This window comes from Aethalodelphis obliquidens, unplaced genomic scaffold (genome assembly GCF_003676395.1).
Source record: "Aethalodelphis obliquidens isolate GAN/ISIS:26980383/991018 unplaced genomic scaffold, ASM367639v1 scaffold8, whole genome shotgun sequence".
Lineage (NCBI taxonomy): Eukaryota > Metazoa > Chordata > Mammalia > Artiodactyla > Delphinidae > Aethalodelphis > Aethalodelphis obliquidens.
This window is the reverse complement of record NW_020837952.1, coordinates 26,702,525-26,727,441: the sequence shown is the minus strand read 5'-3', so window position 1 is coordinate 26,727,441 and position 24,917 is coordinate 26,702,525. Positions and strand designations below refer to the sequence as shown.

The window sequence follows — 24,917 nt, the reverse complement described above, 5'->3', positions numbered from 1 at the left end:
TCTCGAATAAACAACCTAACCTTGCACCTCAAGCAATTAGAGAAAGAAGAACAAAAAAACCCCAAAGCTAGCAGAAGGAAAGAAATCATAAAAATCAGATCAGAAATAAATGAAAAAGAAATGAAGGAAACAATAGCAAAGATCAATAAAACTAAAAGCTGGTTCTTTGAGAAGATAAACAAAATAGATAAACCACTAGCCAGACTCATCAAGAAAAAAAGGGAGAAGACTCAAATCAATAGAATTAGAAATGAAAAAGGAGAGGTAACAACTGACACTGCAGAAATAAAAGAGATCATGAGAGATTACTACAAGCAACTCTATGCCAATAAAATGGACAATCTGGAAGAAATGGACAAATTCTTAGAAATGCACAACCTGCCAAGACTGAATCAGGAAGAAATAGAAAATATGAACAGACCAATCACAAGCACTGAAATTGAAACTGTGATTAAAAATCTTCCAACAAAGAAAAGCCCAGGACCGGATGGCTTCACAGGCGAATTCTATCAAACATTTAGAGAAGAGCTAACACCTATCCTTCTCAAACTCTTCCAAAATATAGCAGAGGGAGGAACACTCCCAAACTCCTTCTACGAGGCCACCATCACCTTGATACCAAAACCAGACAAGGATGTCCCAAAGAAAGAAAACTACAGGCCAATATCACTGATGAACATAGATGCAAAAATCCTCAACAAAATACTAGCAAATAGAATCCAACAGCACATTAAAAGGATCATACACCATGATCAAGTGGGGTTTATTCCAGGAATGCAAGGATTCTTCAATATACGCAAATCTATCAATGTGATAAACCATATTAACAAATTGAAGGATAAAAACCATATGATCATCTCAATAGATGCAGAGAAAGCTTTTGACAAAATTCAACACCCATTTATGATAAAAACCCTGCAGAAAGTAGGCATAGAGGGAACTTTCCTCAACATAATAAAGGCCATATATGACAAGCCCACAGCAAACATCATCCTCAATGGCGAAAAACTGAAAGCATTTCCACTAAGATCAGGAACAAAACAAGGTTGCCCACTCTCACCACTCTTATTCAACATAGTTTTGGAAGTTTTAGCCACAGCAATCAGAGAAGAAAAGGAAATAAAAGGAATCCAAATCAGAAAAGAAGAAGTAAAGCTGTCACTGTTTGCAGATGACATGATCCTATACATAGAGAACCCTAAAGATGCTACCAGAAAACTACTAGAGCTAATCAATGAATTTGGTAAAGTGGCAGGATACAAAATTAATGCACAGAAATCTCTGGCATTCCTATATACTAATGATGAAAAATCTGAAAGTGAAATCAAGAAAACACTCCCATTTACCACTGCAACAAAAAGAATAAAATATCTAGGAATAAACCTACCTAAGGAGACAAAAGATCTGTATGCAGAAAATTATAAGACACTGATGAAAGAAATTAAAGATGATACAAATAGATGGAGAGATATACCATGTTCCTGGATTGGAAGAATCAACATTGTGAAAATGACTCTACTACCGAAAGCAATCTATAGATTCAATGCAATCCCTATCAAACTACCACTGGCATTTTTCACAGAACTAGAACAAAAAATTTTGCAATTTGTATGGAAACACAAAAGACCCCGAATAGCCAAAGCAATCTTGAGAACGAAAGAAGGAACTGGAGGAATCAGGCTCCCAGACTTCAGACTATACTACAAAGCTACAGTTATCAAAACGGTATGGTACTGGCACAAAAACAGAAAGATAGATCAAGGGAACAGGATAGAAAGCCCAGAGATAAACCCACGCACATATGGTCACCTTATCTTTGACAAAGGAGGCAGAAATGTACCGTGGAGAAAGGACAGCCTATTCAATAAGTGGTACTGGGAAAACTGGACAGCTACATGTAAAAGTATGAAGTTAGATCACTCCCTAACACCATACACAAAAATAAGCTCAAAATGGATTAAAGACCTAAATGTAAGGCCAGAAACTATCAAACTCTTAGAGGAAAACATAGGCAGAACACTCTATGACATAAATCACAGCAAGATTCTTTCTCACCCACCTCCTAGAGTAATGGAAATAAAAACAAGAGTAAACAAATGGGACCTAATGAAACTTAAAAGCTTTTGCGCAGCAAAGGAAACCATAAAGAAGACCAAAAGACAACCCTCAGAATGGGAGAAAATATTTGCAAATGAAGCAACTGACAAAGGATTGATCTCCAAAATTTATAAGCAGCTCATGCAGCTTAATAACAAAAAAACAAACAACCCAATCCAAAAATGGGCAGAAGACCTAAATAGACATTTCTCCAAAGAAGATATACAGAGTGCCAACAAACACATGAGAGAATGCTCAACATCACTAATCATGAGAGAAATGCAAATCAAAACTACAATGAGATATCATCTCACACCAGTCAGAATGGCTATCATCAAAAAATCTAGAAACAATAAATGCTGGAGAGGGTGTGGAGAAAAGGGAACCCTCTTACACTGTTGGTGGGAATGTAAATTGATACAGCCACTGTGGAGAACAGTATGGAGGTTCCTTAAAAAGCTACAAATAGAACTACCATATGACCCAGCAATCCCACTACTGGGCATATACCCTGAGAAAACCATAATTCAAAAAGAGTCATGTACCAAAATGTTCATTGCAGCTCTATTTACAATAGCCCAGAGATGGAAACAACCTAAGTGTCCATCATCGGATGAATGGATAAAGAAGATGTGGCACATATATACAATGGAATATTACTCAGCCATAAAAAGAGACGAAATTGAGCTATTTGTAATGAGGTGGATAGACCTAGAGTCTGTCATACAGAGTGAAGTAAGTCAGAAAGAGAGAGACAAATACCGTATGCTAACACATATATATGGATTTAAAAAAAAAAAAATGTCATGAAAAACCTAGGGGTGAAACAGGAATAAAGACACAGACTTACTAGAGAATGGACTTGAGGCTATGGGGAGGGGGAAGTGTAAACGGTGACAAAGCGATAAAGAGGCATGGACATATATACACTACCAAACGTAAGGTAGATAGCTAGTGGGAAGCAGCCGCATAGCACAGGGAGATCAGCTCGGTGCTTTGTGACCGCCTGGAGGGGTGGGATAGGGAGGGTGGGAGGGAGGGAGACGCAAGCAGGAAGAGATATGGGAACATATGTATATATATAACTGATTCATTTTGTTGTGAAGCTGAACATACCATTGTAAAGCAATTATACTCCAATAAAGATGTTAAAAAAAAAAAAAAATCTTCCAACAAACAAAAGTCCAGGACCAGATGGCTTCACAGGTGAATTCTATCAAACATTTAGAGAAGAGCTAACACCCATCCTCCTCAAACTCTTCCAAAAAATTGCAGAGGAAGGAACACCCCCAAACTCATTCTATGAGGCCACCATCACCCTGATACCAAAACCAGACAAAGATACTACAAAAAAAGAAAATTACAGACCAATATCACTGATGAATATAGATGCAAAAATCCTCAACAAAATACTAGCAAACAGAATCCAACAACAAATTAAAAGGATCATACACCACGATCAAGTGGGATTTATCCCAGGGATGCAAGGATTCTTCAATATACACAAATCAATCAATGCGATGCACTATTTTAACAAATTGAAGAATAAAAACCATATGATCGGGCTTCCCTGGTGGCGTAGTGGTTGAGAGTCCACTGCCGTTGCTGGGGACATGGGTTCGTGCCCCAATCTGGGAAGATTCCACATGCTGCGGAGCGGCTAGGCCCGTGAGCCATGGCCGCTGAGCCTGTGCGTCCGAAGCCTGTGCTCCACAACGGGAGAGGCCAAAACAGTGAGAGGACCGTGTACCGCAAAAAAAACAACCATATGATCATCTCAGTAGATGCAGAAAAAGCTTTGGACAAAATTCAATACCCATTTATGATAAAAACTCTCCAGAAAGTGGGCATAGAGGGAACCTACCTCAACATAATAAAGGCCATATATGACAAACCCACAGCAAACATCATTCTCAATGGTGAAAACCTGAAAGCATTTCCTCTAAGATCAGGAACGAGACAAGGATGTCCACTCTCACCACTATTATTCAACATAGTTTTGGAAGTCCTAGCCATGGCAATCAGAGACAAAAAGAAATAAAAGGAATACAAATTGGAAAAGAAGAAGTAAAACTGTCACTGTTTGCAGATGACATGATACTATACATAGAGAATCCTAAAAATGCCACCAGAAAACTACTAGAGCTAATCAATGAATTTGGTAAAGTTGCAGGATACAAAATTAATGCACAGAAATCTCTTGCATTCCTATACACTAATGATAAAAAATCTGAAAGAGAAATTATGGAAACACTCCCATTTACCATTGCAACAAAAAGAATAAAATACCTAGGAATAAACCTACCTAGGGAGACAAAAGACCTGTATGCAGAAAACTATAAGACACTGATGAAAGATAATAAAGATGATACCAACAGATAGAGAGATATACCATGTTCTTGGATTGAAAGAATCAATATTGTGAAAATGACTATAGTACCCAAAGCAATCTACAGATTCAATGCAGTCCCTATCAAATTACCAATGGCATTTTTTACAGAACTAGAAAAAATCATCTTAAAATTTGTATGGAGACACAAAAGACCCCCAAATAGCCAAAGCAATCTTGAGGGAAAAAAACAGAGCTGGAGGAATCAGACTCCCTGACTTCAAACTCTACTACAAAGCTACAGTAATCAAGACAATATGGTACTGTCACAAAAACAGAAACATAGATCAATGGAACAAGATAGAAATCCCAGAGATAAACCCACACACCTATGGTCAACTAATCTATGACAAAGGAGGCAAGGCTATACAATGGAGAAAAGACAGTCTCTTCAATAAGTGGTGTTGGGAACACTGGACAGCTACATGTAAAAGAATGACATTAGAGTGGCTTCCCTGGTGGCGCAGTGGTTAAGAATCTGCCTGCTGGTGCAGGAGACACAGGTTTGAGCCCTGGTCCGGGAAGATCCCACACGCCATGGAGCAGCTGGGCCCGTGTGCCATGACTGCTGAGCCCATGTGCCACAACTACTGAAGCCCGTGAGCCTGGAGCCCGTGATCCACAACAAGAGAAGCCACCACAATAAGCATGCACACTGCAACTAAGAGTAGCCCACACTCTCCACAACTAGAGAAGGCCCGCACACACCAACGAAGACCCAACGCAGCCAAAAATAAATAAAATAAATAAACTATTTTTTTTAAAAAAAGGAATGAAATTAGAACACTCCCTAACACCATACACAGAAATAAACTCAAAATGGATTTGAGACCTAAATGTAAGACCAGACACAATAAAACACTTAGAGGAAAACAAAGGAAGAACACTGAAATAAATCACAGCAAGATCTTTTTTGACCCACCTCCTAGAGTAATGGAAATAAAAATAAACAAATGGGACCTAATGAAACTTTAAAGCTTTGGCACAGCAAAGGAAACCATAAACAAGATGAAAAGACAACCCTCAGAATGGGAGAAAATATTTGCAATGAATCAATGGACAAAGAAGTAATCTCCAAAATATATAAACAGCTCATGCAGCTCAATATTAAAGAAACAAACAACCCAATCAAAAAATGGGCAGAAGATCTAAATAGACATTTCTCCAAAGAAGACATACAGATGGCCAAGAAGCACATGAAAAGCTGCTCAACATCACTAATTATTAGAGAAATTCAAATCAAAACTACAATGAGGTATCACCTCACACCAGTTAGAATGGGCATCATCAGAAAATCTACAAACAACAAATGCTGGAGATGGTGTGGAGAAAAGGGAATCCTCTTGCACTGTTGGTGGGAATGTAAACTGATACAGCCACTATGGAGAACAGTATGGAGGTTCCTAAAAAAACTAAAAATAGAATTACCATATGATCCAGCAATCCCACTACTGGGCATATACCCAGCGAAAACCATAATTCAAAAACACACATGCAGGGCTTCCCTGGTGGCGCAGTGGTTGAGAGTCCGCCCGCCGATGCAGGGGACATGGGTTCATGCCCCGGTCCGGGAAGATCCCACATGCCACGGAGCGGCTGGGCCCGTGAGCCATGGCTGCTGAGCCTGCGCGTCCAGAGCCTGTGCTCCACAACGGGAGAGGCCACAACAGTGAGAGGCCCGTGTGCCACAAAAAAAAAGATTGATGACTAATAAGAACCTGCTGTATAAAAAAACAAACAAACAAAAAGAAAAACAACTAATACTAAACTTTCGTTGGGTTATTTGTATGGAAATATGTTAATATAAATGATTCAGACATTACATGAAATTTCTAAAAATCTTATATGTTCTGGTATAATGTTATGTCATAATTCTAGTTATTACTTTAAAATGTTATCTCAGAAATAACTAAATTTCCTTGTCAATTGCATTATTATGAACTTTCATCAAATCTTTAACCGTGGTAATTTTTAAGTCTTTTGTCATTTACAGACAGTTCTGGGTGTACTCTGATGCTTTGCAAAAATGTTCCTATAAAAGGGTTTCATCTTCAAGGAATTCATGGAAAAGACTCTGACAAGTACAGGTTTCTGGTAACTGACTATACTGCTGAACTGAATGAATAAGCATTTTCAGAACTCTAATGGAAAACTGATGAATTCATAAAAGTGCTAACAAAAGATCAAGATGAAAAAAAAATTAATTACATGGGACTGAGTGAACTGGTGAGGATGATTATAATCTTTGTGACTTTCTGTTTGAATAAAAAAAAAAAATCCCACAAGGACTCAGAGACAAAAACTATACAAATCAATTTTCACTTTAAAGTAAAGGAGCTGTTACAGTGGAGGATTACTGGACTGAATGTCAATATTATGACATAGTATGAGTGTGTTTCGTGTTTGGTAATTGCAATCATTGTTGCTTTTGTTGTGGTCATGCATTTACAATGCTTGGTGTCAGTTTATTTATCTCTTGTAAAAATAAAATACAGTGTGTGTGTGTGAAAAAAATAAAAATAAAATAATAAATATCATAATTTAAAAAAAAGAATAGTAGTAATAGCGATGATTGTAGCGAGACTATTATTTGGAAGATGTCACAGGACTTATTAAAATCCTCCAGTGATTCGCCACGGCCTTCAGAAAAAAACACAAACCCAACAACTTTCCTCATGGGCCGTTTGTGATCTGGCCTCTAAACATCTCTTCCAGACCATCTCTTGGCACAATTCCCCCACACCACACTCTCAAGGTGCGATGACCTGCTTGAAGCCCCTCTGCGTGACGGGTTCCCTCTCGGCTGCAGGCCTTTGCACGTGCACACACTTCCTCCTTCTAGCTATCCACCTCTGACCTTCTGTTAGCCAACTGAGACCACACGTCCAGAATAAGACCCCTCCTGCTTACCGCTTGGACTTACTCCTACCGTAATATCACAACAGCCTATGGACTTTTCGCTGTTTTAGGGTTGGAGCTGTGACTTGTTCACCATTCTCCCTTCCTCCCCCCTCCCCACCCCCAGTGTCAGGACAGTACCTGGCAGTGTTGACACTCAATGAAAGCTTGTCAAACATATTTAAAGAATAAATATCTGAATTTTTCTAAATTATAACCCCAGGAGATATAATACATTAGGTTTGTCAAGCCTCACTGTGAGTGGATTTATTCAATCCTTTCCTGAGGTAAGTTTCACAGTGAGGGAGCGAAGTGAGGGTTTGAGCCCAGAATGCCTCCTCCAGAGGCTGTGAGAGAACACAGGAATGAGAATAAAAGTGCTTAAAGGATGACTTCATTTACCTTAAAGTCTCTTCAGCGTCAACTTAGTCACTGTGAAAATTTAATCAGGATTTAGCAAAAGCTAAATTCTAGGCAAAAACGTGAGGGAAGTTCTTATTATCTATACTAACTGAAATGGGACAGAGGTGGACCAAATGTAGAAGCCATTCTGAAAATGTGGCTTGTTGATCCAGTGAACAGCTACTTAGTGAGACCAAAGTGACTGCTGGGTTCTCTCATGGATGGGATAGTACTAACACCAGTAGCTGTTTAGGAGTGCCAAGATTTAAATTACATGATGCTAAGTTTAGTGTCTAAAGTTGTAACGATACCTGTAAACATGGGTAGAGATGGCTTACCTGGAGAAATTAATGCTGGTTCTGTGGGAATCAGAGGTATGCCTACAAAGAAGCAAAGATACTCTTCTTTAATCTGTTTTGCTTAAAGTGAAGTCCACATAGTTCATATAAGGATGTTTAGCTTTAAGGAAAATATTTTGGGAGAGAGGTTGCAGAAGGAATGTGAGAGCAAAGACTTACATGGTTTAGAAAGTAATTCAGAATCCAAAAACTTTGAAAAGGACAATGAATAAGAACCTCATGAAGGTTTACTGTCTGTCTAAAACTTCTGTTTATAGTCACTTGCCATCATATAAAAAATATTCAAGTATTTTACTTTTCAGAATAAGTGAAGTAAGGTTCACACTTACAGTCTTCTGGGTAAACACATTTGAGAGTGATTTCATCAAGGATCATAGTTTTAGGGCAGTAGGGCAAGCATCCTTCAACCCTTTAGATGAAAAAAAAATTAAAGTAAGAAAAAAATTTTAATATAAAAATATATTACATTTAATAGAGGAAACTAAGATACAGTTTTCCTAAAATTCTTCTATTCTCCTTGTCAAGCACTAAGCAGTGCTCCGCTTGCTGTTATTCCATCATACCTCATTGTACGAAATCACAAGCTAGTGGATGATAAAGAAGTATTCATGATTGAAGCAGAATCTGAACACAGAATTTTCAAAACATACACTTATGTTTGCACTAAGGCCATGTTCTATAATTGTGATTTTACTCTATGTTCATCATATCGTTACTTTCCTATGCTCCCCAACATATAAGCAGAGAGACACACTCTTTGAATATCCATAAGGATGTTGGTAGAACAAAAACAGAATGTTCAGGGGCCTTCCCTGCTTATTATTAAGCCGTGAAGTCATTGAAAAGTAGTTAGAAATCTCTGGGTGGCAGAGATGGAGGTGGGACATGGTTGCTCTTCTCTGAGAACAGGGAAGGGGGATGGCAGAGGCTGCAGTTCTCAAGAGCCTCAGGGCCTGTGCCCAAAATAGTGGCCGTGCTCTGGGAGGAGGTGATTGTATATGAGCCTAAGGAGACTGAATTTCAAGCCCCAAAACGTCTGGTCTTGTGTGTGGCACATGAAATCAGGAGGCCCACATTTCAAGAAGCATGGGCTTGGGAATCGGGGACCAAAAACAGGCAGGACCATCCTGAATGCTTATCCTCTAAGGGAATGAAGCCAAGATAATGACTGAGGTAAAGTCTTCCTTCTCGTCCAGTTGGGGCTCAGAGTCCAATTTATTCTGATGCAAAAGAAATATATCCTTCATGTACAACCAATTATTAGATTCATACCTACTAGAGAGAATTACTGTACATATAGTTTAAAAAAGTCTTGCTTATCTGCCTCTCAAATACACCAGCAGGCTATGATACTATTTTTAATATTTTAAAACATTTCCATTGCCTTATATATAAAGTAAAAGATTTGGACCAAAAATACAGCCCCTTTCCAATTCACTTGACACTAGGGGCACGTGTTGCCACCAGAGGGCACTCTTTCATGGAAGGAAATCCAAAACCAAGAAAAGCTAATTTCTCTTTTTAACAGAGACCCTTTGGCCATCTCTTGGATATTTCCTTCACAAATTTTTTTAAAAAACATTAACAGCTCAGCTTATAAGACCAATTATTTATTTCATAAAGTGAACTTAAATAATAAAATTTTAACCAGTATATGATATTCCTATCCTACTCTAAACTCTGTCAAGCAAAAAAGAAAAAAGTTACTAGATTACTGAAAATACTAGGGCCGGTTAATTATCCTCACATTAAATAAACATCATTTTTTATGCAACTGAATTATTCTGCAGTTGCTTTATGCAAGTCAAAACCACAGCTATCGTTTTAAAATCATCTTCCAAAACCCAGTGACTTGTTCCTTTAAAATGTCATCATGGTTGCACACAGCAGGGTCCTCTTTATTTTGTCATACAACTGGTAATCTAGTCAACTTCTGACTGAAAAATATGCCTCAGATGTAGAACAGTTCTTATAATAGGTATATTATGTAATAGGGATAGCTCTGCTTACATATGGGCTCTGTGGTATGCTAGTTGGCATCTTTTCTCATAAAAGTTCTCATTTCCACTAGATATTTTTATTTTCAACACTTGCTATGTGCCAGAAACTGAAATCATCTAGAACAAGCAGGGTGGTTCTGCTGGGGACTTGAAGGAGGCGTGCAGGGCTATGTTGACACGCCAACTCAGTACTTGAGTCTCCCCTCAGGACGGCAAGTACCAGGGGGAGCCATAATGAGGTGCCTCAGCCCAGGGAACCGGAAGAAGTAGAAAGAAGTAGTGGTGAAGACAGAGATGAGAAACAGTTTGGCAGGGGCGAAGTTTCATGCCGAGTCTCTTCTCTGCGTTCTAACTATACCAAAAAAGAAACTTCGGGGGAGCTACAGACCAAACAATGGAAGCACTGAGGATCTGGGTTCAACCACCCTGGAGACTGGGTATGCCACAAGAAATAAACTAGCCAAATGCCACTCCAAAATATAGCTCCATTTCCTCCCCAGTGCCAGGGCTGGACTTGCCCCTCTCTTTTTTTTCCTTCCTCCCCCACGTGCTCTCCTTCCTATGGGGCCCCTGTTATTTCCCCTCCTCCCGATGGCTCCCAGAAGAGACAGGAAATAGGTTTGTGAATGTGGGAGGTCCAAGTGAATGGTGAAGACTTCTTTTCAGAAAGAACTGGTTGTTTTTATTTTTAAGAAAATAAACAGAAATATCATTTCCTTCTCTCTGTTCCCATAGCACCTGTTACCCAACAGGATGTAGTTGTTCAAACTCTGGCTCTGCTGCCTGCAAACTGTGTGGTCTGAGGCAAGTTGCTTAACTTCTCTGTGCCTCGGTTTGTTTTCTCTTCTGAAAATGGGAATAATGAGATTACCAATTGTACAGCACTTAGCACAGCATGTGTCATGCTGTAAATACTTCAATGTGCTAGTTGTTGTGGTGGTTATTCCTCTAGCCCTCTTTCCCCTGTATTGTCAATTATTTGCTATTGTTCCTGTCTTCTTCCTAAAGACTGTGAGCTCCTTGAAATAAGGGCTACATCTCATTTACTCATATGTCAGAACCTTTTCTAGTGCCAGTGTTTGTTGTAGAGCAGAAGCTCATAAATGACTAATAGAAAATGATTCTTTTAAAAATATTCCCTCCTACTACTGTTGCATTTCTCTGTTCTCCTTTACAACAAAACTCCTTAAAAAAAAAAAAAAAGCTGTTACATTGCTTATCTCCATTTTGCCTCTTCCTATTCTCCAGATCACCAAATACAACGAACAATTTTCAGTTTGAAATTTAAAATCCTCAGAACCAAATTCCTGGCTTTTCCTCCAAACTGCTCCTCCTAACACCTTCCTTATCTTAGTAAATGGCAACTCAGCCCTTCCGTTAAATTGAAACCATTCGAGTTGATATTTGACCAGTTTTGACCACAAAAATGGCGATTTCATATGATTCTGAAACATACAAAATGCTGAGACCTGAACTGGAGTCCTTAACTCCTCTTTCTCTCATAACTGACCTTGACTCTATCAGCATCCCTTATGGCCGTAAGTTCAAAATATATCCAGAATCTGTTCACTTCCCACATAACCTCCAGGGCTACCAACCTAGTCAAATCCCCTTTATGTCTGTATTACTGCCCTGTTCTGCCCTTGTTCTTCCCCTCACCAAAAGTCAGTGTAATAGCCAGTGTAAACATTTTAAAAGATCCTGTCACTCCTCTGCCCAAAATACACCAGGACGTTACTCAGAGAAAAAGAGTCCTCAGGGCTTCCCTGGTGGTGCAGTGGTTGAGAGTCCGCCTGCCGATGCAGGGGACACGGGTTCGTGCCCCGGTCCGGGAAGATCCCACATGCCGCGGAGCGGCTGGGCCCGTGAGCCATGGCCACTGAGCCTGAGCATCCGGAGCCTGTGCTCCGCGACGGGAGAGGCCACAACAGTGAGAGGCCCGCGTACCGCAAAAAAAAAAAAAGAGTCCTCACAACAGGCTACAAGGCCCTATATGATTCACCCACCACTACGATTCTCTGCTCTCTTCTCCTACCTCTCAATTTTGTTCACTTTGCTCCAATTAACTGGCCTCCTTGCTCATCCTCAAGCACACCAAACACATTCCCATCTCAGGACCTTTACACGTTTCTCAGATTGAGAGGCTCTTTCCCCAGATATCCACATGGCTAGTTCCCTCACTTCCTTCACATCTCTTACTAGATGTCACCTTGTCAGCCTATTCTTCCCTGACCACCCTACATTAATGAGCAAACACACACACACCTGCCTTATGCTCCCTTACCTTCCTTTATTTTTCTCCAGAATACATAAGTCCATTCTACAATATATTGCATTATATATTTACATTTTTATTTTTTATTCTCTGCCTCAATGCAACAAAATGTTTAAGCTGCGGAAAGGTAAATACTTTGTTCAATACTGTATCCCTAACAGCTAGAAGAACTGCTGGCATACAGCAGACCCTCAATAACTACTGCTTGAATAAAACAAAATAAATTCGTGAATGAGTATCTAGAACAAATTATTGTTAAGAATTTTTTTAATCTAAGAAAAAAAAATCACTGACAGCAGAATCTACTAATGCTAGAATCTGTTCATGAATGGTTAAACATGACTTACGGTGGAAGAAATTTACATGCTAGAGCTGCAGGGTCACTACACGTTTTAAAACAGGGAGTGGCACAAGGTTCATATCTCCATTCACACATCCTCCTGTAAGGCACTGCTGCCTGGATTTCTGGGGAAAAATGAAATTTAGATTGTGTACAAAAATGGACAGCTTGAAAAATAATGATTTATGATAGTAAACCTTTAGGGTTTGACCTTTCTTTGATTATAATGCTGTGGAAAAGACAGGGCTATGGGGAATAAAAAGCATTGTAATTGCTTGCTGATCAAAGCATTTCATACTCAGGTTGAATATCAAAATGTTAGTTTATCTTCCAAACATTTAAAAAAGCAAGAGGTGCAGGAGGCCAAGGAAAATTCTAAATCTTCTTCCTTTCTTTATGTTTAGTGGGTGTTCATTGATCTATGTATCATGATAATAGCATACACTTGTTTGGAATTTTATTTTTTGCAAAATAAATTTTTGTCCATAATTTTATTTTATCCTTGCAACAATCCTGTTGAGTGGGTATCACCTCCATTTTATAAATGAAGGAATTGAGGCTAAGAGGAGCCAAGTGACTTGCCAAATTCAAACAACTGGAAAAATGACAAGACCAAAGACATATTTATTGCCTGACATCAGACGTAAGGAAAACACTCCATCTTTGTTCTTCTCATAGAATTTAGCTCATTGCCTTGTACACGGTAAGTATTATCTAATGACAAAAATGAATGAATAGGTTTTAATAATACATGCTTGTAGTTAGAAAAACCTTCCTTGACTGAAGATCTTTCTCCTGCACACTCTGCTAATATTTTCCCCTTCCCACATCATAGACCAGTCCTTCTGCAGCAGTCCAGAACTATCTCTGAAGGAGAGAGCTCCATAAGGGAGAAAGTTCAGGAAGCAGGTTATGTTTCTTGGACTTCAGGTATGGAATTCAATTCCAAGGTATGAGAAGGAAAATAAGGCTTTCTGGAAGGCATCTATGCATCTAAGTATTAAAATACTCATCAGACCTGGGTTACTAGGATCATGGGGCATGAGAGAGGGTTGGTTCCAAGACTAGAATAAACCCCTAGTGTATCCTAGGTTTGGGAAGCCCACAAAGATGAGTTTCTGAGATTTTGATGATGCCATTGGCTGTAGTTGTCCAAAGCTCAGGTAAGGCCACTGGGTCTGGTTCTAATGCAGCAGATTTGTGTATTGGAGAGGAAATAAAGGCATGCAAAATTCAACTTTTAAGTAAATTCAAGTAAAAATATCACACTCATTCTATAGAATGTTGTATAGCCATGTCAGTGACTCTTCTTCTCATGAGTCCAGGAGCCCCATTCAATAGGCAAAAATTTGAAGCTTAGTTTGAATTTTCTAAAATCCAAAGAGATTTATAGAAATGTATCCACAACAAAAAAAGGCAAATGATAAGCTCTCTTAGACTGACTTAGAATCTGAGTCTGTTAGAATGAAAAAAATTTGTTTGGGAGACTCAAGGCAGATATCGAGCTCTTAGGTTTTGAAAATAAAGCATGACTTTTAAACACTGGATAAGGCAGTGAGGATTCCTCTCTGAAATTTAGAAAATTCAATAGCTATAGAACAGCAAGGATCTCTAGAAATAAGACCAGGATTCTGCTGAACCAGAAAAATCTTCTAGAGGTCAGTGGAACCAGACTCCGTAGTATTCAAAGAACAGAGATAAACACATTGTCTTTATCATTAAGAATCAAACTATATGAGAAGTTGCCTTCTAATGAAGGAAAAGGTAGATACAAAACTAAACAACAAGGAGACATGGGTAAGTTCTGTTTCCAAAGCCCAGACAGCACTGAAAGTAATCATTGAGGCAATCATAAAAATAACATCATTTAAGGCTATTCTAAACAATTTACCACATTAACTTATGGGATACTATAACTCTATGAAGTAGGTATTATTATTTCTCCCATTTTACAGATGCATAAACTGAGAGGCAGAGAGGTTAAGAAACTTACTAAGGTCATAAAAGGTCATGCAACTAATTAAAAATGATTTTTAAATTAAAACCTAATAAATATTCTGTCATTATTTAAGTTACCTACTTAATCTGTATTTGAAGATCTCAGGAAACATACCTTCTATGCTGAAGCTACTTAAATGTTTAAATTCTTCAGAATCATCATATTTTGATGCTTTGGCACTAGAATCTGTCAATATGATGAAAAAGCCTTTCTTGCTGCATAACTCAAAAGCACTGTAACCAGGAATCCAGAGGTCCTGATGGTGAAAAAATGTGGCTCTCCGACGAAAGGCTGAATTCACCTCCCACAGTTTCAGAATAAGAGTGTCATCATCATGGACATAGAGAAAGTAGTTTGGCCTTTCAGCAGATTCCAAGGAAACAAGTGCCAATGCTGTAAAACAGAGCAGTGTTTGACAACTCCCTGGGTTCTCTGGAGAAGGCAGATCATCAGCACTGGCATCATAAAATTCATTTATAAAGCTGACAAAAACAGAACTGCACAATTGTCATACATAGTTAATGCCAATCTCAAAGATTTCAGAAATGATTTATAAGATCTCTAAAGGAAAAAATAGTATTTTAATGCAATGCATAAAGTGACAGCTCCAAAAATAATCAGTCTTTGATAAGTTCCAATTTTTAAATAATTGATCATGTCTTTGGGCGAAAAAAAGAAGTATTAACTTAGGACCCCAGAATGTACAATTCCATACAAATAGTTGAACAGTTAATTGGACACACATTTGTACTTGCAAGCTTTAACATTTTCAAATGTACAAAATCTACAAATGGCTAAATTGGATGATAGAAAAGAAAACGAGAATAGAGAAACAGATCAATTTAAACATGGTGCTGCATTTCAATATCACTGGATTCTTAATGAGCAAATGTTCTTGCAAGTGATTTTACTGCATTAAGAAAAGACTATTTGCTCAACATTATTGTCTATTTCCCCAGAGATGATGAGAAAGCTAACGAACAACTACAAAGCATTTGAGAAGTGCCATGCTTTTTTGTTATGCACTTTAAAAGTTTCCCTTATATTTATAAAACCCATGGCATAAGTTTCTTCATTGAGATTTTAGATTTAATTTCTTAAACCTTAATTTCTTTAGGTCTTAATTCCTTAATTTAAATGTACTAGGATTTTTCTATTAAAAAAATTAATTTTTGTAAATCACACAATGAAGAGCTCTCTCAAATCCAATAAACGATTCCAAAGGCATTTATTGTGTCCTAAAACTTACAAACCCCTCTGCTGAGCACTGGAAGATGCGAAGAAAAATAAAAGATATTTTTATAAGAGAAAAAATATATAACTAATATATAAATTAGAACTTTAGACTGTGATAGGTATTTTCACAGATTAAAAAGAATTAAAGGAGCTCTTTTTACAAGAATGGAGCAATTTATTTTAACTGGAAAATCAGGAGATTTCTCTGAATTAAGTGAAACTTAAGTCAGATTCATTCATTCAATAAATATTTCCTAAGTTTATAGAACACAACATGCATGGTTCTAAGCAGGGTAAGAATAGTAACAATGTAGCCTGAACATCATGGATCAGAAGGGGACACTAACCACCAGGCAGAACAAGTGCCAAGTGGATACGACCAGTATAGATGTACAGGGGCAAACCAGTGAGTGTGGTGCCAGGTACCACGACAGACAAGGCCACGTAAGAAAAACAGACCATCTCAATGACTCTCTAGACTTTGATTTATGGTCTTAACTTAACTTGCTTGATATTAAATCACAACTTTTTTTCTTTAACTTTAATCTGGCATTAAAATCTTTCACATGTTAATTATCAGCAGACTATTTTTCAAAAATTTCAAATTAAGTTCTGTGATTAATGCTATGAAAACTGAAGCTGTGCTTTATTTGGGACCAAAAACTCAACCAAACAATTGCAATTCTAATTGCATCTATATATGACAACAGATAAACAAAGAAATGATTTTATATACAAAAGAGAGAGCTAGTTCATACACCAGTGTCTTATTTTATTTCAAATCCTTTAGAGCACCTAGAAAAATGTCATAAACATATTAGATTCCCCAATTAATATTTACTGCATGAATAAATGAAAAAAGGTCAATGGAAAACTAAATTCTTACTTTCAGTTGGAAATTATACTTACATGATGCCTTATCTCTGAAAAGGCCTGGAGTGATCATAAAAGTAAAAAATAAATTGCCATGAATACTACTTCTTGGCAGAGAGAAAATGTTTCTACTGGTCATATTGATCCCCAGAATAAGGCCAGTCTGCCCATAACTTGCCAGCATATATGGTCCTTCTCCAAGCCCTAGTTAAATGCAAATGAGAGAATTATAAGTTGGCATAGGATTTTTACATTTCAAGCTGCCATTTCAATGGAATAAATTCTAATACCAAAAAATACTCCGAAAATTATTGAGCATTTAAACATTCATCAGTAACAAAATAACAACTCTTTTCAAAAAGAATATATTATATTGATTTGGAATATATACATATTTAGAATATGCAGTTTAGAATATATATATACATGACTGCGTATGTGTATATGTATATGTACATGTATACCTAGTGGTGATGGATAAAAGGTTGACTTAAGCTTTCTAGACCTCAAATTTTCTCACCTATTTGAAGATGTTTGTCTAGGTAACCTTTCACTCTAATATTCCAAGACTCTAATCTACTCTCAATAAACTTAAGCTTAGTTCTATCAATGGTAAGGTATTTTGATAGTCTTCTAAAAATCATCTCTCCTTAATAGGTTGCATTACATTAACACAGAATTCACAGACATGATATACAATATTTTACTATTTGGGGGATTACTGAATTTCATCAGTGAGGTATGTCTATAAAGAAGAAAATAAGATGATGCTGAACAGAGAAGCCAAATGTCATGTTACTTATGCTGTCCTTTCCATACACTTCAATGGTTTCATATAAAGTGAAAAATATATACTATAGTTAAAAAAAACTACTTAGTGTAGAACCAAACCTGAAACTCAGTCAAAGTAGTATTCCTACAAACTTCATCTTATAAAGAAAACTATATAAATTAATTTTAAAATTCACTAATATTAAAAATAAACTGATGCGTTAAGTTTTATAATAACGTCAGTTTACCTTCAACCCAATCTCTATGACGTTTAATGTTTTAAAATAAGTGAGGTACTATAAAACTTTGAGGTTTCTTCTGAATTATCTAAATTACATAATTATCAGCTGTGTACTTTTACAGATATATGTAGATATTTACGTTGTAGTTATGTAAAATGCTAATATAGGTGCAATAGGTGGTTTCAGAAAAGAACAATCTGGTTGCTCTCAGTAAATTTCACTTTTCCTCTTTTCTCCAATTTTTATCTCAAGGACAGTTTTCCTTTCCCAGACTACTCTGAAGATGGATGGAAAAAAATTCAAAGAAACCCACAACCTGGGTTTTTCCCCTTTCAGGATGAAAACGAAGCCTAAGAGAAGGGGAGAAGATAATTGGATTAGAGGGTTACAAAGTCTCCCAAACAGGAAGGAGAGCAAGAACCAAAATTTCCATCATGAGGAACAGGAGAAGGTAGGGATTATAGGATGAATCTTCAAGTGCTGTCCCATCCACTGAGTCATCAGCTGAGACACTTCACCACTGAGCAGCTAGGGTCACCTCTAAGCCATGGGGAAGGAGCTTTAGGAGGGACTCAGACACCCTGAGTGCACATGGAGCTTTGAAAACCTCTGCCCCCCACACCAAGATGGAACTGAGCAGATGCAGGAAGAATTTCGCTATGAGCCTGGCAGCAATGGACTCCTCACCACTGTTACAAATATATACCCTGCACAGTTTCTCTATGAGCCAAAGTCTACAACACCCAAGAAAACTATATCATTAGTCTCCACCACCTACTAGCTCATTTTCTAGGGAAGACAAGAGCAACATAAACTTCCAAGATGAAAATATACACCAATTTAGATTTGTATGAATATGTAAATAATGTACAAATAGGTATATAAACATGTAAATCATGAGATTCAATTCAAAATGAAGACGACATATACAACTACAGCTTGTGGGCTTCAAGCACCCTCACAGATGTCCAAGAGAAGAACAGGAGAAAGGAGATAGACCACTAAACAAAATATTCTCTCCCCTACTGCACAAGTACCTTCCTACAGCAACCTGAAGAGACAACTGTCATCTGAGAAATCCATTTGTATAAAAATCGAAAGCTCCTGAATTGATTCCCAGTCGATGGATATCTTGTGTCTGAATTGTTTTCCTGCATTTTCACTAGCAATTGAGGGACAAAAGTCACTGACTTTATCATTAATTTTCTGCAGGGAGAATTATAATTTCACTGTCTACTAAAAGCAATCATTTCCTGTAGTTATTATTTAAGCACAGTATTAAGAATATCTGATCTAATAAAATCACTCTGAACTTAAAACTTGCACAACAATTTTTAGCAGGATCTTGAAGTCTTAACTCCCTACAGCAATAGAACATTTATATTTTTAGCAAATGCCATAAAAATGAAGATACTAGAAACAGTCATTGTGTGAAGGATTATTGAACTTATCTCAGTAGTAACCTCTGAATTTTCCTACTTTAAAAATTTTTTTCCTCCTACAGAATCACAATCATTTATCTCTGCATTTGCTTTGAATAATTTAAGTATTTTAATAACATAGTGTCCAGAGAAAAATGCCAGCTATGAATGTCCAAAGAAGACTAGGTAAGTTTACAATAGTTGTGAAATTATTTGAGATGAAACAAATGAAGAATGCTCATTTAAAACTTTTTTCTTTTTATTACTATCAACAACTTCCACAATTCTTTATCCCCGTTCAATTATCTACCTTGATCACGTTACTTTCACAACTCTTCCTCTCCTTGGCAGGTTGACTCTGTTCCCTATTACTTTGATCATAGGAAACAGAATCTCTGTCTCTCGTGGGTCTCATGAAGGCCGAACGCCCCGTGTTCACCCTCTGAATACTACCAATACAGTATTACAAATGAAACTAGAAGAACTGGTTTGAAGAATCTTGTAACACATTAGGAAAAAAAACCATCAGTAGAAGTGCAGCAGACGTATTGACAAAAAGCAAAATGTACCAAGCAGTAAGAGGCAGAAATTCAATATTCATAGAAAATTCTGCTTCTGTTTCCAAGGGCCTGCTGAAGGAACGCCAGAAAGTACAAAGGCACAGATGGAGATTTTCACAGCAGAACTGTGTGAGGAAGGAATTCTTAAGCGAGGAAGTTATTGGAGCGTTTTCTCAACTTGCTGTCTGTGTACGTTGTGTACAGCATATGATAACGACGTGCGGTGATCATTCCTAGACTAGGATGTGCTAACCATAACTAGGCAGTGTAGCATGGAGATCAAGCTCGTGGGTTCTGAACTTAGATTGTTTATAAATCCATTTACCACATTTTGGCTAAACGACTTTGACCAAGTTATTTAATTCACCTATGCCTCAATTTCCTCCTTTGTAAGTGTTAATAATGATAATAATAATGTTATGTCTTTCAGGCATATTTTGAAGCTTAAATTATATGATATAGGTATAGTTAACACAACAAAAGCCATTTTTATTATTAGGTACTTAATATTAGGCAATCAGTCTCATCTTAAGCATGGAATCCAAAGGATTGATGTGGAGTGGGTGTGGTGTGGGAAATATGTTTAGTTTAGATTTTCTTTAACAAACACAGAATTTTTTAAATGTGGGATTTTTTTCCTCTTCAAACTTCCAAAGATATAACAGAAACAACCAAAGACTAAAATGTCCATTTTCTTTTTAATTCATCATCTCTATTTTACTAAAATTTTCTGGCTTTCTTTGTACTTTTACAACTGACAGATTTCTTCCTGGCTCAATAAGTCATGGAAAATACTTTGCATTGGTTGTTTGGTTTTTTTCTTTAATAGATCAGCTTTCCTATAACTGTTACTCTAACCTACTCATCATGGGTTTTTGTCCAGTTACCGTCAAAGTGGACACTTCCCTGGATCATTTTATTTGTCTGAATTAGGTTTAAGTGGCTACGCCTTCCTCATTAAATAGGTTTGACAAAAAGCAGGCTTCAATTCTGCTAATGTCTGGCATTTTCAATGAGGATATAATTCTCTGTCTCTTACATCTATGCCTTAGTTTTAGGCAGCACCTCCTCTTAGACTTCCCATTGCAAATCTGAATGCTTGGGAGACTAGATTGTCATTATTACTAAATCAGTAAGTTCTCATTCTGATAAGATATAAATAATTATTTTGCCTAAAATGATGGCTAAATAAATTCCTATATTATAGTTTGTTTCTTTGATTTCCACAACATAATAAAAGTTTGAATAATGTCCATATTTATTCATAATGGTAAAAGGTATACGTTTGGTATATATCTTTCATCCTTTTAACCTAAAAACTTAGCTAGCTTTACTCATTCATTCATTCATGTTATTCAAAAACTACTGAGAGCCTCCTAGGTGCTGAGAACTTAGTTACAACACTTTTATTTTAAAGGGAATAAATTTTAGCACAAATACTTAGAAATTTAGATACATTTTAGAAGGCAATGGCTTTCATTGAGTCATACAGTTGGCACTTAAACAACATGGGTTTGAACTGTGCAAGTCCACTTATACGCAGATTTGTTTCAAGAGTGAATACTACAGTAGTACACAATCCATGGTTGGTTGAATCTGAAGATGCAGAATTGCAGATAACACAGGGTGACTATAAACCATACATGGATTTTCATTTTTTTTTTTTTAGTTATAACAGCACCATTTAATAAGGCTTTATTTTGTTCCAGCAGTATAGGTGACATACAGTGTCTCATCTAAGCTCACAACAAACATAGAAATAAACAAAATAATTAAACTTAAATGACTTAACCAGGTTCACAATGTTCATACGTGACAGAGAGTGGACTCTAATCCAGATCTGACTTCAGCTGCAGTTAATGACAACCACACTATAGCTTTTGGTTCCCAGCAGAGGTAGTGCGTTATTAGAAGACCACTAAATCTCCATTCAGAAAGTCCTGGAAACTGTCCTGTGACTCAGCCCAGGGGACTCAGCTCTACCTCAGTTTCCTTCTTACGTCTCTAATCCTTCCTGGCTCACTTGCCATTCCCTAAATGTATACGTTCCCAACTTCCTACCTTCAGACTGTATCTTCTTCTCCTGAATATCATCTTTTCCTCTCTACACAGCCATACATGGATTTTCAATTGCACAGAGGGTTGGCGCCCCTAGCCCCCTCCTTGTTCAAGGGTTAACTGTATGCCAAATTATGAACTCTTCATACCTTGTTCCCAGCAAACTTGTTCAAGAATTTTGAATCTGAAGATATATTTAATAGAATACTATAGTGATATTCTTTAAATGTCACATACCTTCATTGTAATAGTCACAATCGAGTGCTAAAAGGAAAAAAGAAGAAATGTTAAACTAAATAAGGATCTCACCACTTATCTGAATATATGCAAGATATGGTTTATCATGACAAAGTGAAAGAACTCAGAATGACATCATTATTTGTGAGTTTTCTCTGAGCAAACAGGATTCTTAAGTGCTCTGTAATAATTCATTAAATTTCCTAAGATTATTTTATAGGTAGGCAAATATATCTGCCAATTTATAGATGTCCACTGAAAGTGTTAAAATCATAAGCTGTTCATCAGATGACTTACTATCTACACAAGTAAATGAAAAGTTTAGAGTCAAATCTGAACGCAAATTCAAAATGATGTTTTTAAAACTATGTCTCTTATCATTAGAACAGTGGAATTTCATAGCCATAAGAGAAATAGTCATAAACAGTATCTCTGAAAATGGTATGTAAATAATTTGTAGTTCAAATGTTACAGTCATAACAGTCTAACACAGAAAAACTTAATTCAAAGTTTCTTTTATAAATCCTTTAGCTATACTACAGTTTATCTGCATTGTCAAAAGAATATAAAATTTACTCATCTTAAAGAAATTCTATTTCCATGAGTCCATGGTATCGCTTCTAAGATAAGACAATATGAATCTCTTCATAAGGTTCCCACCTAATGATGATGCCCTGAGAGGATACTCACAACAAATAGTAGATGATCTCCAGTGAACAGAAACCCCTTCCTGACAACACTTGTACGCATACGCTGCTACACTTGTGCATAAACATTCACAATCCCCACCAAGGTTACAGTTACACGTGTCTTCATGACAATTTTTGGCAAAAGAAGTAACATCAATCTGAAAATGAAGTGAAAGATAAATTAATTTCAAAAACTACTAACTACAACTGATTAAAATTCAACCTTCTAAAAGAAAACTAACTGGTAGATTTTCAAAATTTGCTATTATCAGCTTAACACTGCCACCCAGAGAGTTCTCAATATCTCAAACTTCTATTCATCCAAAGGAATTTATTAGGCAAATGTAAGATCAAAGAACTAGCAACACAGGTAACGGGACTAACAGATATAACTTCAACATCTGCAATACAACAGATTAATATCTGTAGAAGCTCATTGTTTCTTTATTGGCATATTCGCATGGCATTAAAAGAATGTTCTACTTACAAATGTACTTTTGCTTAGTTTTTAATAATATCTTAAACTATTTTTAAAACTTCTATTGGAACCTAAAATTACTATGTTGGAAAGACATTTTAAAAGTTAAATTTCTAGATAAATTACATTCAATCTTGGGATGTGCTTCTAAAGCCATTTTAAATGTGTCACTAATAATACTTTTAAACTATACTTTGGGTTAAGGAGAAGAATGCCCATTTGGTAGTGTCATCTGAAGAAAAATAAGCATTTATGGCTTTGATCAGTCATTTATGGCTTTGATGATGGACGTAAAAATGTTTCATAAACTGAAATAGATCATTAACAAGCATTATATACGCTGTTAAATAAGATGGAGTCAGGAAGAATGTAAATCAACTAAATGTGTCAGTGCCACAGAAAAACAAACTCCCAAATTTGTCTTCCTAACAAGGGTTAGGTAGTATACCTGAAAAGCCAATGGGTAGCTAAATTATTTGTCCTGTTCATCTCAATATTATAAATACAGCAGTACTTGTTTAAATTGGAAAGTTTAGTAAAGCATTCATTTACCACATTGCGACAAGGAGCAAAAACATCACTGTACAAAATGGAGCATTCTTTCTTGGCATAAGGAAATTTGTTTTGATGTGCCTCACAGGGTTTAAATAATTCACTTGGGGTTTCACACTGTGGAAAAAGAGAAAAGAATGTTTTTAAGGGGTGATTTCTGAAGCTGAAACCAGAGTAACCTCATCTGACTTCATCCACCACAATCATACCTAATATATTCACATTCTTTTAGACAGACTTTACCTAAAGCACCTGTGGTCAGCCAACTCAGTGTTAATAGTATATATTATCTTTGCAAGCAACTAAATTTACTATTAAAATCATGAAAATATTAGAGAGTGAAGGTAAATCTTTTTTAAACTGTCAAGTGCAGCATTACATGACTAAAAAAATTGCCTAAGCAAATTATTCTCTTTCCTTTAATTTTCACGTCCTTCATTTCTGTCACAAGCCATCCTCTGAGGAGTTGCATACACTCAAGTGTCTACAGGCTCACCTCCCACATCCTAAACAATTCGGTCTCTGCCTCTTCTAATCCACCTCCCTGAAACTGGCCTGGAGAAGGCCATCATTGATATCGTTACTAAAAGTAAAGGCAACTTTTCCATCTTCATCTCACTTGCCCTTTCGCTGTCTTTGATTCTGTTTCATACTTTACCCTTCTTACATGTCTCTCATGTGTTTCCGGTGGCACCACTAGGGTTTCCTCCTAGTTCATTTGCTGCCACTCTTCATCCTCCTTCCACCTCCCTTCTCTGCAAGACTTGATCTTCAAATCTCTATTTTTTTCATTCTATACACTTCTCATGCCTTCAGCAACCTGAATATGATAGTAACTACCAAATCCATATTTCCAGCCCATATCTCTTTTCTGAGATCTCAAAAATTGGGACATTTCCACATAAATATCTCTGTCACTTCTCTCTCAACACATTCTAAAATGTACTTATCTTACACCATTGTCCTGTCCCCACTGTCCCCTACCACCCACTTTCCTCTGTGCCCTGTCTCCTGGAAGAGCACCAGTGTCTACGCAATAAG

The 24,917-nt window shown here is 37.0% G+C and overlaps 1 protein-coding gene across 1 annotated transcript in view; it reads right to left on the bottom strand.

Moving 5' to 3' along the window:
- The window catches only part of OTOGL (otogelin like), a 155,613-nt gene that overhangs the window by 48,819 nt on the left and 81,877 nt on the right, over positions 1-24,917 (bottom strand). The window contains exons 29-36 of the mRNA XM_027107096.1: positions 23,877-23,993; positions 22,848-23,004; positions 22,158-22,184; positions 16,905-17,072; positions 14,874-15,152; positions 12,768-12,885; positions 8,475-8,554; positions 8,125-8,166 (exon numbers count right to left, since the gene is read on the bottom strand). Of these exons, the coding sequence (XP_026962897.1) occupies positions 8,125-8,166; positions 8,475-8,554; positions 12,768-12,885; positions 14,874-15,152; positions 16,905-17,072; positions 22,158-22,184; positions 22,848-23,004; positions 23,877-23,993 (988 nt within the window). The remainder of the gene's footprint in view (positions 1-8,124; positions 8,167-8,474; positions 8,555-12,767; positions 12,886-14,873; positions 15,153-16,904; positions 17,073-22,157; positions 22,185-22,847; positions 23,005-23,876; positions 23,994-24,917) is intronic.